Source organism: Osmia lignaria, chromosome 2 (genome assembly GCF_051020975.1).
Source record: "Osmia lignaria lignaria isolate PbOS001 chromosome 2, iyOsmLign1, whole genome shotgun sequence".
Taxonomy (NCBI): Eukaryota; Metazoa; Arthropoda; class Insecta; order Hymenoptera; family Megachilidae; genus Osmia; species Osmia lignaria.
In genome coordinates this window covers 8796048-8812312 of record NC_135033.1, presented here as the reverse complement: position 1 = coordinate 8812312, position 16265 = coordinate 8796048, and the positions used below count along the sequence as shown (strand labels likewise).

Here is a 16265-nt window from a genome sequence, read left to right as displayed (position 1 = left end):
TTATTACACAAGTTAGCTAATGAGATTAGAACAGACATATATGAATTTTGTTACGTGCGTTGCAGAACTGGCTCAGTACCTCATATACTTTCAGTCAAGAAACATGATGGAATTTAAAAGGAGTGCAAATCGTTATTGTAGTTTTTACAGTGTACGAACAACATTGTTATAAAAAATTTATAAAAAGTATTATAATAATTATGTTTATCCTATGTATATTTGTAAACAAAAATGCTTATTTACATTTATATACAATTATACATTCAATTGACACAATAGAGGCCAAAATAAAGAAATACGCGTGATCAGTCTTAATATTTATATTTATTTCAATAATAAGTGCTTACATAGTATAATATGGAGGTATTTTAATTGAAATCAAATCCCTTGAATGTCTAAGGAATCATTTATGCATATTTTTACACAATGATAAACAATATCCATGTTTCTCAAGTAGGTATTACTTATCATTGTTAATTAGAATCACTTGTATTCCTTTCTCCTTTCACATTCAGTAATCAATAAACAATTGATATATCATATTTATGTCATTGTGCAAACGCTATTTAGTACTGTTTCCAAATTGTTCTGGTAACTGAAAGACATCTTCCTTTTGGAAATAAGTAAGGCAAATGTTAATGCCCTTCCTCAAAATGTAAATTTGCAAGTAAGGAAACATTTGAAATATCTAAATCTCTTTTTAAATATAAAAAAAATAAACGCAAAAAAAAAGATAGATTATAAAAACAAATAATTATAAACTAAATAATTTTAAAACCAATAACAATATGTAATAAGTAGTAGAATTATTGTGATAAATATGTCTAATAATAGGCACAGTTAAAATATAGATATAGTATATTCATTATTTACTGTTTTATTATGCTACAGAAAGTCGTTGCTACCAGGGAACAGAAATATTTGCGAAATTTTATGAAACCTTTATTTCAAATACTTATTTTTGACAATATATTCATACAATGCTATAGACTATACGTTATCTTGATTTCTTTACAAATTTTCGTATTTGTATTTCGAACAGAAAAAATACTTTTGCTAAGAAAGAACTTGTAACACATACATAAAAGTTCATTTAAATGTAAGTAATTATAACAAATCAAAAATTTATCCTAAAATATACTGAGACATCAAAGATTCATTTCTTAATTTTAAACAAAAAATTATTTTGTGTATTTGCTGGCAATTTAATTTTATTAATTATATACGTTATTCAAGTTCGAACACTTCTATTTTGGGGGAAATGCTGCTTGCATTGAAAATTTATATACGCGAAAAGTATACACAAACAAAAATATTTCATACCCTGATCGTCAAAATAAAGCTTCCTACATACGTAAAAGTTATTCATCATATATTTTGTACAAATAAGATAAAATTCAATGAGAACAACTTTCCCCAACATACTATTTAATGATCTTTTTCATATTCACAGTGCTTTCTGCCAAGAACTTCAATGTATGTTTGTACGCTTGCTTTACAAGAGTATTTGCATACAATTGAGCAACATTTAATACAATGTACCATTAAATCAACAAAGAGTTATTTGTATTATTTGATATTATTTTTAACATTTTTTGTTATAACGTGCAAGAAATGAACATTTATCTAATTTTAATGAATTACGCGACGTTACAGAACCCTGTGCAAGTCAAGCTCTCAACTTCAAGCATAGTCATGCACTGTGTATAACTTCTGTACGTATTAATATTTGTACACAGTTATAATCTCGGTACAGTTCCCTGATACCAGCGTATTTCTAACATCAGACAGTACAAATATTGTTAGTTTCAATAGTATACACTGTAGATTTTTGTAGTATGCTGTTTACTGCAAACCTACTAAACTTACATTACTAATTTTTTTCTTTTTTTTATCAGACACGTTTTTTTTTCAATGTAAATCATAGTATGAATTTTTTTAATGATATTTCCTTGAACGAGGTGGTGCTGCATACCATGAATTAAATTTCAAGCAAAAATTTATCTCACACAGTAGAAATCTACAATAGTAAAAAAACTAATAAAAATCTGATCACATTAATAGAAGCCTCTTTTTTCATAATTATTCTATATAGTAAAGATCAAATGTCATTAGCATACACATATATTCTCACCTAATATTCTTCACAGAAACATGACCTTATAAATAAGAATCTTGTTTTAGGATAGATCTAAAATACAGAAATCATTAAAATAAAATATTCTTTAAAAAAAAAAAGTTTTACTTACAACTTGGCGCAGCTGCAGATTCAAATCTTTTTTGTATCTGATCATAGGTAAATTTAACAAAAGCATCATATTGTTCAGAGAGCTTCATATTCAAAATCTGATCATATTCCTCTCGAATCTGTGTTTCTTGTTCCTTAAGCATACGTTCACAGATCAAACCAACCTATAACATTATTTAATTAACAGTTTTCAACTCATTAACTATGGGCCCATTAAATAATGAATGATGTATACTTGTCTGAATGTAAATAAGGGTTTTTCTTTTCCACTAGGGCTATAACTATATGAATTTGAACCACATGCAGATGGGCTTGAAGGACTAGCAGGACCCTCCATATCTGAAGAATCACCACCATTGTTTTGTGGACTAAAATGCAACTGTTTGCGTCGATGCAGTCTCCGAATCTCTTCTCTTATATTGGCAGCCATTTTTTCTATATACAAAAAATATTATATTTTCTTACAAAAACTGTGACTTCAATGACATTGACACTTGGTCAATAAATGAAGAATTTAATTTATAGAAATTCTATAAATACACAAGTATCTCAAAGTATAGAATAAACATTAATAAAATTACATTTATTATAACATATTTTATAAATATTTAAACATAAACTGAAATAACAATAATAACATTTTTAATCAACATTTTCAGATAATTTATTTAAACAATGTAAAAGCTACAAACAATTTTTGAAAGTATAAACATATTTTAAAATAATGACAAAACATTAAATTAATAAGAAAAAGGAGGGTTCATTCTTAATGTCCGTTACTACATTACCATATGATTTACGCATCTCCCCCTACCAAAACGCCGCACCTTCCCTCCCCCTTTAAACGTTGTGAATTTAAGTTTTAAATCGCTAAAACGATCTAGCCCTCCCTTCTCTGTCATAATGTGGTAAGAAAGAACGAAATGGAAAAAAGAAAAATTAAAAATGGCCGTGGCTTATAGCAATTACCAGGGGTAAGTTTATGGGTTACTTCGCCAAAAGGCGATGGATTTTGTGGCCTGGAATTGGCTTGCGTTGATGTACCGGGAGAGACACACATTGGTACACATCTTCGTCGTTTACTAGGGCGACCATGACTATGCACCGGGTCGAACTCCAAAGATCTCTTTAGAGTGGCGCAGGCCATTTCTCTCGTTTACCGTCCTGTTCACGACTGACACCCAAATTATGGGTTTAGCCCGCGAGTAACGATGATTATGCCGAAAAATACAGCAAAACCACCGTATACGCGCACTGTCTGAATAGATTCTCTAACTGCACTCTAGTTCTTCTGACTTCCTTCGTGCTGATCTCCTCGGATTTCTTCGTACTTTGACTGAGCTGCACCAAAACAAACACTGCGGTAAAACAATATGGCTGGCAACCACGGTTTGTCGGCTAGGAACAACCACGGAACGAATGTCTCAACCATCAAAGCACCATCTTTTCACTGGGCACTGCTTGCATTCCGAAATGTATACGTCGCAGACTCAACTAACCCGAACCCTTCGTTTCTGATTGGTCAATAGGTTGCAAGGTGGCGTCTCTGCATTTCCTCTTTCTGACGTATTTTAATTGAAGTGCGAAAATTAAAGATTTCAATACTGAAATTTTCATTCTTCTCAAAACCGCAGTATTTGATATGCATTTATTAGAATTTTAGGATCAACGTAAAACTAATTAATCATCTGACAAAAAATGGATTCTTTTCGAAATAAATGTCGTATACGTATAAAACGTAATAAGTTGTTTGTTGAATAAAAAAGTTATCAATTCTTGCATTACTCGTGGAATCTTCTTATTTTATTTATATGACATGCCTTAGCTAAAAGATTTCAAATACTTAGGTTTATTAAAGTCACTGTTTACATAATTAAACATTTCTTTTGCCATTAAATTTGAAACGTTTCTCTGAAACGTATGTTCCCTGACACGTATTGTTATGAATATTACGTTTGAAATAACACACTGATAATTTCGAATAGTTAATTAGCTTTTAATGTTTCAATGTATTATCTTCCGTTATAGTAAAGTATTTAATAATTATGTGTCAACGATGGGCAATTTTACAGGTTTGTGAAAATAATTTGGATCTTCGTTTAAAAACGATTTCGTAAAGCATGCGCATAAACTTCTACCTTCTCTCTCTCTATTCACTTGGGGAATTTTAAGCGGTGTCAAGAAGAATTCTTACGCCATTCTATATTTACCATTTTTACTGAATTGTTATACGTTTTATCTATTTTCTTGTAGCCCGTCCAAAGAAGCGGCGAACAATGACAACAGTAAGTCCTGTGGTAATAGCAGCTACAGCTAGACATACAGCAACAGTAAGTAAAAAATATGTTTCTAAAATATTTCTTTCTTGGTTATATCTGATGGAACATGATTTTTAATTAATTATAAGTTAATTATTGCTGACATAATTTCATTCTACAAACATTAAATGCCAGTAAAATACTTTTTTCTATTCCTGTTCAAATGTTGTATGATACTTATATTTTGTCTAAAAGTAATTCAATATTAGATATTACTTTTTATGACACACATACTGTTACAAAATATGTCCATAAGGACTAATTTTATTAGTTTTACATAACACATTATTTCTGTTTCAGCTTATATTTTTTCATGGGCTAGGTGATACAGGGTAAATAATATATTGTTATGTAATAAAATTATAATAATACAATTTTGTGTCTTACATTTGTTTTATTTGTTTTGCAGGCATGGTTGGGCTAGTTCAATGGGTGCAGTAAGATCTCCTCACATTAAAGTTATTTGTCCAACTGCGTATGTATATTTAGATAAAAAATCACCAAGTACTAATAAATGAGAATATTTAGTAGGTTTTTTCAAAATCAGTATGTCATTTAGTTCTATTGTTTTAGGCCTACAATGCCAGTAACATTAAATGCAGGATTTAGAATGCCTTCATGGTAGGTGATACTTATGGAGCTCCTATAGGTCATAAATGTATGAGTAACTTACTGTACTAGTGAGAAAAAATAATTGATATGTTAATAAATTTAGGTTTGATTTACGATCTTTGGAACCAAGTGGACCTGAAGATGAAGAGGGTATCCGTAGAGCTGCAGAAATGGTACATACTTTAATTGCAGAAGAAGTTGCAGCTGGAATTCCTACACAACGTATTGTTCTGGGTGGTTTTAGTCAGGGTGGTGCTCTTGCTATATTTAGTGCTCTCACATTTCCAGAACCTTTAGCTGGTATTATAGCTTTATCAGCTTGGATTCCATTGCACCAAAAATTTCCTGTTGTATGTATATTTACATTATTATAATACATTTGATAATACATGAATATTTATAACATTACATATTTTGTAGGAAGCAATAGGAAATAAAAACACTCCATTGCTACAATGTCATGGTGATTGTGATCCTATAGTGCCGTACAGATGGGGTCAATTAACTGCATCTGTCCTAAAACAATTCATGACACAAACAGAATTTAAAACTTATAGAGGAATGATGCATACATCTTGTGATGAGGTAGGAATAATACATATTATTTCAAATTCACTACAATTTCAGGAAGTAAAGATTGCTTAAGTATTAGCAAGATTTTTATATTCTAACACCTCAGATAGTAATGTTATGGGCATTCTTGCATTAATTTATTTATTAATGATTGTTACTTCCACAGGAAATGCGCGACATGAAGAAATTCATCGAAAAAGTTTTGAAGCCGTAATAGTTATATTAAATATATATTAATGTTTTAAATATTAACCTTATTACTTTATTGTTCTTTATTAAAAATGAATTACTTCCAATTTTACTGCTACTTAATTCTAGCGCTTGATGAAGTAAAGACAGCAGTAGGTGAAAATGTTTAAAATCCTAAACAAAAATCATAATATTAGTATAATATTATTTGGGGTAAATACTTTTTTTTCGTTACCATTTATGTACATTATAATGAATTTTGTCTGTTTTAAGATACCAAAGCCGCTATTATGATACTTCCAGATTTTACTTTTATAATACATATTAGCAATTTTTGACATTTGTGTACCTTATTCTAAATGCTTTATTATGTAAAAGGTAATGATACTAAAGAGTAATACATTACCTTGAATGCATTTTTTTTAGAAGTTTAAGTAACGTTATTTTATTCAGATTATAATACTTTGTTTAAAATGAAATCACTTGGAATTAATAACATAAAGAGAATGAACTAATTAACAAGTAATTTATTTTTAAACAAAGTTGCCGTCTCCTAATAGATGTACTAATTCTAGTTGGTTTAGTTCTGGTTTAACAGCTTCCATAAAAATTTTCGATGCTAGTATATTTAAATAAAAATCTTAATTTGTATATTATAGTGGTTACAAACTTTTAAACATTCTTTATAATTTGTACATTTTATATACGTTATACGTCATGTACAAACACTGCTACTTAAAAAATGACTTTTGTAGAGATGTTGTCTAGAAGACAGTAATATGGTCGTGTAATCTGTGATTACAAAATATAGTTTTAAAAACAACAAACTTGGTACTTCTTGATAGATAGCATATCATAAATGCTAATCGTAAAAAAATACGTATATCAGGTATGATACCATTGGCAAGTGTATAGTACAGGATTGCTACTCTTCCAGTACTTGTTTTAGATTTAATTAAATGTTACTATTAAGAACAGAAAGGATTATCATCATTCATCAAAAAGTATTTAAATGAAAAGCAATACTAGTGATGTAATAAAACATAAGAATGATCATTTGTAACATTCACTTGTATTATTAAAACAGAACAAATCATGCTCATTACACAATTATTTTTCTTTGTTTAATACTTTGTACGAAAACAACTGATTGTGTAATTGATTTTTCCGTAATAGTACTATCTTTCAGAGCAAAACTATTATTTTCTTTGTTGCATCTGAACTTCCCAACTAAATGAAAGTACGGCTGTGATTTAATATCCAGGCTATCATATGATAGCCTTATTATTTAGTTATTGAAATTCAGTTAAATAATTTATTCTTCTGTAGAGTATGATAAAAAATAAAATAACATTCAATACTATGAAAGTATCCTTCATTAGTATGTCCATTATTTATTTAAATTCTTAATTTATGATAAAAAATGGTTACTATATTTGTCTGAATAAATTTGTTGTTGTTATTATCAACATTCGCATGTAGATTAGCAAGTCAACTGCATTGTTGCACTTATCAAAGATAACCATAAAGCGTTTCAATACCCTCTGTTTGTATTCTGCAAAGGTTATGGTTTTACTCGATATTTTATCATACATAATTAATAAATAACAATTCGTAAACACGTTTTAATTACTCGTGGAAGTATAATTGTAAGAAAAATTTTTAATCAATTCCATGTATTTAAATATTGTTTGGTGAAATACATTTCTGTATGCATATTGTTAAGGTATCATAAGGAATAAAATACAATCTGTTTATTGGTCATATAAACGCTTTTTACGTATTTGTATTATTCTTCAAATCAGAAGAACTAACTTTTTTATATCATGGAAAATGATGATATTCTAAGTTTTGCAGAAAATGGAATGTTAAAAGTGATACTAAATCAACCAAGAAAAAAAAATGCTATTACTATTCCCGTAAGTTGTTTTTTTCTGTAATAATAAACATACTATAAAAATATGTTTTAAATATTGATTATGTACAGATGTATAAAAAGTTGATGCAAATTTTACATGATTCTATTCAAGACGATAGCCTGTATGTAGTAGTTTTAACTGGTACTGGAACTTTTTTTAGTAGTGGAAACGATTTCAATTCTTTACTAACGGAAGTAGATAATCTTGATCCCGAAGATGTTTCAAATATTTTTAAGTACGTGATTACATATTTGTTAGTTGTTTGAATTCTTTCGTGTATCTAAACTAACATTATTTTTTAGAAAATTTGTGGATACATTAATTTCATATCCCAAACTTTTAATAGCTATTGTAAATGGTCCAGCAATTGGAATTGCAGTAACATTCCTTCCATTATTTGATATGGTGTATACCACGGATACGGTAATATTTATCTGTAAAAAAAAAATAATTTATTATATTTAGTAATCTATAAGGACTCTATAAATACTCATACAATATTACAGGCTTACTTCCTAACACCATTCACAAACTTAGGCCTTTCTGCAGAAGGATGCTCTACATATACATTTCCTAAGATATTTGGGCATTCCAAGGTATTTAAAAATCATTATTTTACTTGTGAATTTTTACTTGTAACTTTTTTTTAGGCTGGTGATATGTTATATTTGGGTTATAAAATGTCAGCTTTTGAAGCTAAACAATATGGTTTAGTTAGTGAAGTATATAAAGAGGGATGTATAGACGAAGTTTGGACATATTTAAAGAAGTTATCTCAACTTTCATCAGAAGTATATTTCAATATAATTTGTTTTTATGTAAAATATAGATGGTATAATTATTTTAAATAAACTAATTCTTTTTCAGTCAATACTTGCAACTAAATCCTTAGTTAAAAGATGGAATGAAAAAGTATTGTTGGAAGTTAATGTTGAAGAATCAAAGGAACTTTTAAAACGTATACAATCTTCTGATTTCTCAGAGAGAATCATGAATATGCTATTACACAAAAACAAACTTTAAACATTTCTTAATATAATTAAGCTAATATAAAAACTTTTATTTGTTTATTATAGAATTTTTCATTATAAAAGTTATGTTATTAGATATTTCTAATAGCATAGCTTCCTAAAAAATAATAAAAAATAATTATTATCAATATTTCATATCACAGTTTAATGTTAAATCGTTCTTACTTGAAGTATTTTATCCGGAACTGGCTGCTGATAATGTTCCCATTTTGAAAGTTGGTTAATGGTTAAATTTGGCAGAGGTGCTTTACTGTTTAAAAGAAATTGATATTCCCGTTCATTTTCTTGATGTAACATTTGAGGTGCCTTTTCTATTTTATTACAACCATTACAAGAACATTCCATCAAATCATGTGTTAAACAATTTGTATCTGTTGTTAACGTAAATAAATCCTACAAATTTTGTAATGATTGTTAATATTTTGTAAACTACAAGTGTATATATTTTTAATGAACAAACCTTTAATTCAGTCATAGATAATTTAAGAGAAGCAAAACTATTTGAGTCCACTACAGTTTCGCTTAATCCTGCTTTACTGATTTGTCTTTGAAAAATCTTTTCTTCAATTGTGCCTGCTGTTAGTAATCTACATATTTTTTACAATATTATGAAAATGCTTATAAATCGTTTTTACAGTTATTAAAAATTTAAAATATTCGAACCTTAATATATAAACATCTTTTTTCTGACCATCTCTCCAGATTCTTGCCATAGCTTGAGAATCAGATGCTGGATTCCAATCCGAATCAAACAGTATAAGTCTAGATGCCCCAAATAAGTTTAGTCCAACTCCACCAGCTTTTGCACTTAGTAAAAATATTTCTATAAAAATTACATCAATATTAACAAGGTGTTACGAGTTAAATATTTCACGCTGTTAATTGTATGTACTAACTATTGTTATCATTCTTTGAATTGAATCGTTCGATGATCTTAGATCTTGTTGTAACTGGTGTACTTCCATCTAATCTAAGGAAGTGCAAGCCTTCTGCATTACAAACAGTTTCTAGTATGTCTAGTGTTTGTGTGAAGTATGAAATTAATACCAATTTTTCGTCTGTATTTTTTAAATTTTTCATCAACGTGTGTACAAGCGAAATTTTTCCACAATATTGTGTTTTCGACATATTTGTATAATTATTTATGTCAGGGGTTCTACTTAAATTTTTTAAATCATTATGCAGAAACTCATTCTTGTCATTATAAAATAATTTCGGATGATTACAAATTTTTTTAAGAGTCGTTATCACCGTTAAGTGTGGTATATTATTATTTGGTAGTATACTTTTATTGAACCATGTATCCGTAACTAGCGAATACAACTTCTCTTGTTCTTTTGATAAACGACAAAACACAATTAATTCGTGTTTGGATGGTAAATACTTATTAATTATTTCTTGTGTCCGTCTTAAAATAAAACATTTTGTTTTTTCGTGTAATTCACTGGCCCTTTCAGTTCCCAGAGATACAACACTATCTGGTGCGTGAGGACATCGTGATGCTACGATAGGATTTTCATAATAATTTTTAAAGTCATAATTGCTACCCAAAATACTGGGATTTACGAAATTAACTAAAGCAAAAAACTCTTGTAAATCATTCTGTATTGGAGTTCCAGTCAATAGAATTCTTCTTTTGCAATTCATGTTATTTAAAATCTAAAACAGTATAATATATTGATCCTACTGCTTTATGTTTTTTTAAATAATAATTCTTAATTTTACCTTTGCTGCTTTTATATCATTGTTTTTTAATCTGTGTCCTTCATCACATACAATTAAATCAAAATTTATTTGTTCAAGTTCTTCTTCACACCTAATAAGCATATCATAACTAATAATTATCACTGAATTCCTTGCCTGTTTTTTGAAGTCTTTTGGCTTGTTTTTGGCATTTACAACATATGGACAGAGTCTATGAAAGCCCAACCAATGTTTAAATTCTTTATTCCAATTATTACACAGGCTACTAGGAGTTACTATTAGTACATTTTTTAATATTGGTTTTCCATATGGTCCTTTCTTCAATAATGTCCAGATAAGTGTAATACATTGCAATGTTTTGCCAAGACCCATTTCATCAGCCAAAATTGCACCATAGTAATTGCATGTCTTTAATCCCATGATACATTCATATAAAAATATAATACCGTGACGCTGATGTGGTCTAACTACATTTACTAAACAAGCATCTACAGATACTTCTATTTCATTTTCTGGTGTTTCATCTTCCATCCAACTTTTTGAAGCATAAATAGCAGGCATTACCAGTGGATCATATATCAATTTCAACCCTTTGATACAACATCAATGTTAATATTGTTATAATATTATAAAGTTTGACTTTTATAAAAATTTCTGTCATAACAAACCTTGTTGTAATAAATTAAATGGAATGTATGGGCCAGAATTTGTAGACTTGAATTTCTTTTTAGGTGGTTCTGGAATAGTTTCCTTGGGAACTTCATTTGATATAGATTTTGTACATAATACTTTATCAACTATCTGTGAAACATGATGTATTAATTTCATATGCCAGCAATTTATATGTATTTGCTTTTACCTCAATTTCCTTATTTCCCATATACATTCTAAAACCTTCTACTAGAATTTTTGGATTAACTACACTTGTATGAATTACATTATCCTCTGTATCCTATAAATGTATAATGTAAAACTACATAATCTGTCCATTGACTTAGTAATCTAGAATTATATATAGCCTACTTGGATGTATTACCTTTAAGATTGCATGTTTTCCCTTAACTTCCAAAATTCCATCATCTTCCCATTTTTTATGTTTCCTTGTTGATTGTTTACCGATTACTACATTAAAAAACCTAAATAGAAACATAAACAATTAAATCAAATTATTATTGTAATATATCGACATTAACATACAAACATTTTTTCAGCAGGTGTAGCTGAATTTTCTACATTAGCTGAATTATCCTTGTCTTTGTTTGTGCTGATCACATCATTTTCTTTCTGTATTGTTGTACAGCTTTGTTCAGGTCTCTTTAATAAATTAAGTATTTTCGTAGTACTTCTAACAGAAGTTTGCTCAATATTTTCTGGCAATTTATTATCATTTTCCACATTTTCTTTTGATTTAGTACCTGTTGATTGTTGGTGTTTTAAGATGGATTTAAAATCTCTGATTCGGCTATTACGATACATAATAAATGCGTATATATATATATAATACTTTATTGAAGATATTTTACACTTAAAATATATAATAATATGATATCGAATGATATTAAATGAATTGTCAATACAAATTTAAGATCGTTGTGGTTTCGTCTGAGGTTGATCTATTTGTAACTTAAGAGTGAAATCTGTGTTCCCGCGTTAAAGGACGAGTTCAAAAAGAATGTATTTTATGTATAATCATTTGAAAAAATCATATTTTACATATAGAATTACAAATAAAATAAGTTGGTAAGGCAATAAAAGAAAAGTTTAATCTTGTAATGACATAAAATAGCTTTACAAAATGTAATTCTTCAAGAATATTTTTCGTTATTGTTAACAACCTAAAGGTTGTCCTCATGAAGCATTAATATATGCCAGTGTGAATGCATGTCTGTATGTCCTATCTAATTTGTGAATGTATAGTATGTAGTAGTAACTTACGTATCATATTTGTAAAATTTCACAGTGGAAATGTTTGCACGAGCATAAGTATGCATCGTTAAATTATTTCAATTTTGAAGGATAAGATGTTTCCAGAAGAATATGGTGCTTCTAAATAAGGTAGGTGGAAAGATTAACGCGTATAAACAATAAATTCATAAACAAACAAAAACACTATAATTTATGTGGTCTTTTTCAGAGGTTCTATCATAGATGAAGGAATTAATTTGACGAAGTCGTAAAATCATCTTCGACAAACGAACGAAAAAGATGTATTGCCTACAGTGGTTAATTCCTGTGTTGCTGATACCAAAGCCAGTAAATCCAGCTCTGCTACAAACTTATCTTATGTTTATGACACTTTATTTAATTGGATTCTTCCTAGAACGAAAACCATGCACTGTTTGTAGTTTAGTATTTCTTGTCGCAGTTTTACTGAATTGTTATAGTGGTACTGGTAATTGTATACTTTGGAGCACAAATTGTGATACAGTGAAATGTGACAATAGTTAAGGTTATTAGAATATTCATTTTAGATTTAACAATTGTTTTTACCTTCATTTTTGTTTTAGAAGAATATATCTAATTATTTATCAATGATAACTATAACTTATTAATAAAATTTATACATCTGTGTGTACGCATACACGTATGCATGTATGAATTTTGTTATGTGTACATAAATATGACTCTTGATTCAATCATAACTCCTAACAATTTTTGCAAATGATATGTGTATTTATATATGTGCATACATTAGTATGTATGTACATGTATATATACTCACACTCATCTTTATTCATATAAGATGTAAGGATATACAAAACTACTAGGCCATAAAACATTTTGCATGAAACTAAGAAACTTCCTTGCATAAGATCATTACATTTTAAGTTTGAAAGATTATTAAGATATATTTTTTTGTAGATATATTTAAATGTAATTCCATTTACTTTGATCTTATTGTCTGATTATACAGTGTACATAAAATTATTTTTGATCTAGAGAATTTGATTTTCTTTATGTATTGTATACTTCGAAGTTAAGATATTTACTAATTACTTAATTAAAATAAATGTTTGCTTCACAAATTTTATAAGCAATATTTATTGTTACTTGAGTTTAAATTGAATGTTCTTTCACTTTGTGAATAGTCTTTGGATGTAATGATTATGTACTAACTGCCAATTTTATTGAATTCAGAATCCAGAATAAGCTTAATTACAGTTATTTAAAATATTCTGGACAATTAATTGAGCAATATAACTATAAAGTTTATTGATGCAATATGAAGTTTTAAGGATGTAAGATTAGGATACATATTAAATGTGACAAGCAATAGAAAAGCACATTGTGCTAAAATGTAAAGATGAAGCTAATGAACTCTAAAAGCATACTGATTATATGCTGAGTTTGAAAACTTTTACCTTGTTTGTAAAATGATTGTATATTTATTTTATTAAGCATAGTAAATAGAGGAAATTTAATACATTAGTTCAGAATTCTGTACATAAGTTATTAGTAAATGTATCTTTCAGTTCAGTGCAGGTATTAGTATTTTATTACAACAATGGAAGAAATATACAAAATGTTGCTACAGCAATTAATTAGAATACTATTAAAGAATTGTATGTTTCAAATAAGTATAAAAAGGAAGCCTACAATGTACTGCCAATATGTTTAAATTTATCATTTGAATCAATAGGCAAAAATACAAAAAAATGCTTTCTTAATATAGTAAAATAAATGAAAATTATTTTAACATGAATACATATCTGTGATGTTTGGAGTTCCATGCATACATGTCTTGTCAACAACAACATATGTACCTACAGTAAACTTATAGTTTCTCAGTCTTAAAATTGTAAATGAATTGTTTACTACTTGCTTCCATTTATGATTTTTAATGTTAATAATAAATGGAATAATCATAAAATTTGTAAGTAAATGTACATTTGTATAATGTTATAGGAAAGAAACTATTATACATAATTATTACAGCATACTTGTTTTAACTTTTTCCATTTATCTCATTAAGATTTATTAACAAATAGGTAAGATTAATAATAAAAGCAGAGAGGAACAGTGCTCATTTGTTGTAAACGCGAGCTCTCATTAGCGGAAGGAAGTGACGTAATGAGTCAGACCTGCGCACATTGTCGGTAACGAAGATTCTGATTGGTCAAAATTGGATGGCAACTTCCATTGGTGGAAATTTAAAATTGTCGTCCAAAACTTTAATACTAAACGTTTACATCATAAATACACAAGAAAAAGCTGCGTAATATATCTTTTCAACTTCCTTAAAATACCCATCTCGCTTTAAATATTAGTTGTTTGTAATTAACTAACGAATAAAGAGAAATATTAAATTTTTGTGCTAATATGGAAGTCTATGCGTTTTTGCATATGCTAAATAGTTCTATGCAGTGATAAATATGTACAGTATAGAAAAGGATGAATGAAATAATAATACTATTATGTTAGGAAAGATTTATTTATTTTACATTAAAATATTATTGTGGTTTACCACGGCCGAAACCACCGCGGAATTCAACATCGCCGGTACCTGCACCAACATCAGCTTTTTTATCACCAGGACCAGCTGGTCCTCCAGGTCCTCGTCTATATCCAGCACGATCTTCTGTGGGCCTAGATGCTTCACTTCTTGCACCTGTTGCAGGTCGCGGCCTTGTTGTTTCTGACCTCGTTTGTCTCTTAAGGGTTGATGGTACAATTTCTGGAGGTAAATGCAAATATCCGCGCAAATATTCAATGCCTTCGTTCGTCAAGTACCAATAAAAATGTCTCCAAGCAAATTGTTCCTTCACATATCCCCTAGATTTCAAAGACTAAAAACAGAAACTTAGTTTTAATAACAGAATCCATTAAATAATGAGTTAAAAGATGCATAAATAGTTACCTGCATTGCTTTGATAACTTGAAGGTTTGGAATAGATTCCAATTCTGGATGTTTTGGTGCATGGTAATCCTTTTTTGCAACCATAACTCCTTCTTTAAAGAGATATTCGTAGATTGCTACACGATTCTTTTTTGGCATCAACATCCTAAAAACAATAAAATACTGATATAGAAATCAATTATCATTATTCTACATACAACTAATCATCTGGAAGTAAACACAAAAACAGAAGGTTCATTGATCATAATATTACACGATGTAATATGATGTAAAATCAAAAATAACGAAACAAGTTTATAGGTTATAAAACACCTTTGCAACTTCAGCACTTTGCAAGAAGAATAATCAACATTTTTAATATAAAAATACTATCTTCATAACAGTTACTACAATATTTGAATCCAATAGAATAATACATATTTGTATTAACAGCGAAAGAACAGAAATATTCTTTTAGGTTAAGTCTATGGTGTCAATGTTGTTAAATACGATAATAGTTGAAAATATTAATCATATAAAGGTTCTTCAATTTCGCAAAGGTTACAGAATTTAACAAACCTTCTACTTTTTTATATAATACAAATATAAAAATGATTAAAACAGATTCTGTGAGAAATTTAACATACTTGACGTTTCAACGCAAGCCTTTTATCGGAAAGAAGCTTTTCCTCCATTCGATATTCCACATGCACGAATCGATATATCGCTCGAGACTAACCGGAAGTAAGGATCGTTTAGTGAAAATAGTTGTTCAACATTTTTAAAAATGTTAGTTATATATAAATTGTAAAATAAATAAGCTGTTTTATTATA

The 16265-nt window shown here is 28.6% G+C and overlaps 6 protein-coding genes across 10 annotated transcripts; 3 read left to right on the top strand and 3 right to left on the bottom strand.

The window, feature by feature from the left end:
• Positions 1-305: 305 nt before the first annotated feature.
• On the bottom strand, positions 306-3734 carry akirin. The gene is made up of 5 exons (XM_034330200.2): positions 3218-3734; positions 2484-2683; positions 2250-2412; positions 2135-2191; positions 306-2020 (listed from the first exon to the last, which is right to left on the bottom strand). The coding sequence occupies exons 1-4, from the start codon at positions 3393-3395 to the stop codon at positions 2181-2183; spliced, it is 552 nt and encodes a 183-aa protein (XP_034186091.1). The 5' UTR covers positions 3396-3734; the 3' UTR covers positions 306-2020; positions 2135-2180.
• Positions 3735-4164: 430 nt separating this feature from the next.
• On the top strand, positions 4165-6243 carry Apt1 (Acyl-protein thioesterase 1). The gene is made up of 8 exons (XM_034330196.2): positions 4165-4320; positions 4502-4578; positions 4867-4898; positions 4976-5041; positions 5140-5187; positions 5282-5528; positions 5599-5763; positions 5918-6243. The coding sequence occupies exons 1-8, from the start codon at positions 4248-4250 to the stop codon at positions 5963-5965; spliced, it is 756 nt and encodes a 251-aa protein (XP_034186087.1). The 5' UTR covers positions 4165-4247; the 3' UTR covers positions 5966-6243.
• A 1450-nt stretch (positions 6244-7693) lies between these two features.
• LOC117607013 (DNA repair and recombination protein RAD54B) lies at positions 7694-12668 on the bottom strand. 5 transcript variants are annotated; one of them, XM_034330160.2, is made up of 11 exons: positions 12530-12668; positions 11796-12009; positions 11631-11730; positions 11454-11546; positions 11263-11395; positions 10616-11184; positions 9787-10549; positions 9554-9713; positions 9351-9477; positions 9056-9283; positions 7694-8293 (listed from the first exon to the last, which is right to left on the bottom strand). In XM_034330160.2, exons 1-11 carry the CDS (start codon positions 12534-12536, stop codon positions 8114-8116), a joined length of 2574 nt encoding a protein of 857 aa, XP_034186051.1. In that variant the 5' UTR covers positions 12537-12668; the 3' UTR covers positions 7694-8113. The 5 variants fall into 5 exon arrangements, with proteins under 5 accessions (XP_034186051.1, XP_034186052.1, XP_034186054.1 ...); XM_034330161.2 differs by lacking the exon at positions 12530-12668 and adding an exon at positions 12172-12354; XM_034330163.1 differs by lacking the exon at positions 12530-12668 and adding an exon at positions 12010-12148 and having other exon boundaries at positions 11792-11908.
• LOC117607036 (enoyl-CoA delta isomerase 3, peroxisomal) lies at positions 8212-9056 on the top strand. Its single transcript, XM_034330204.2, has 4 exons — positions 8212-8282; positions 8366-8455; positions 8510-8650; positions 8727-9056. Exons 1-4 carry the CDS (start codon positions 8262-8264, stop codon positions 8880-8882), a joined length of 408 nt encoding a protein of 135 aa, XP_034186095.1. The 5' UTR covers positions 8212-8261; the 3' UTR covers positions 8883-9056.
• A 131-nt stretch (positions 12669-12799) lies between the features above and the next one.
• Positions 12800-13042, top strand: bc10 (BLCAP apoptosis inducing factor bc10). The gene has a single exon (XM_076691133.1). The coding sequence runs from the start codon at positions 12800-12802 to the stop codon at positions 13040-13042; it is 243 nt and encodes an 80-aa protein (XP_076547248.1).
• Positions 13043-15007: 1965 nt separating this feature from the next.
• LOC117607035 (small ribosomal subunit protein eS10) lies at positions 15008-16234 on the bottom strand. Its single transcript, XM_034330201.2, has 3 exons — positions 16079-16234; positions 15453-15597; positions 15008-15381 (listed from the first exon to the last, which is right to left on the bottom strand). The coding sequence occupies exons 2-3, from the start codon at positions 15594-15596 to the stop codon at positions 15046-15048; spliced, it is 480 nt and encodes a 159-aa protein (XP_034186092.1). The 5' UTR covers position 15597; positions 16079-16234; the 3' UTR covers positions 15008-15045.
• Between the last annotated feature and the right edge of the window lie 31 nt (positions 16235-16265).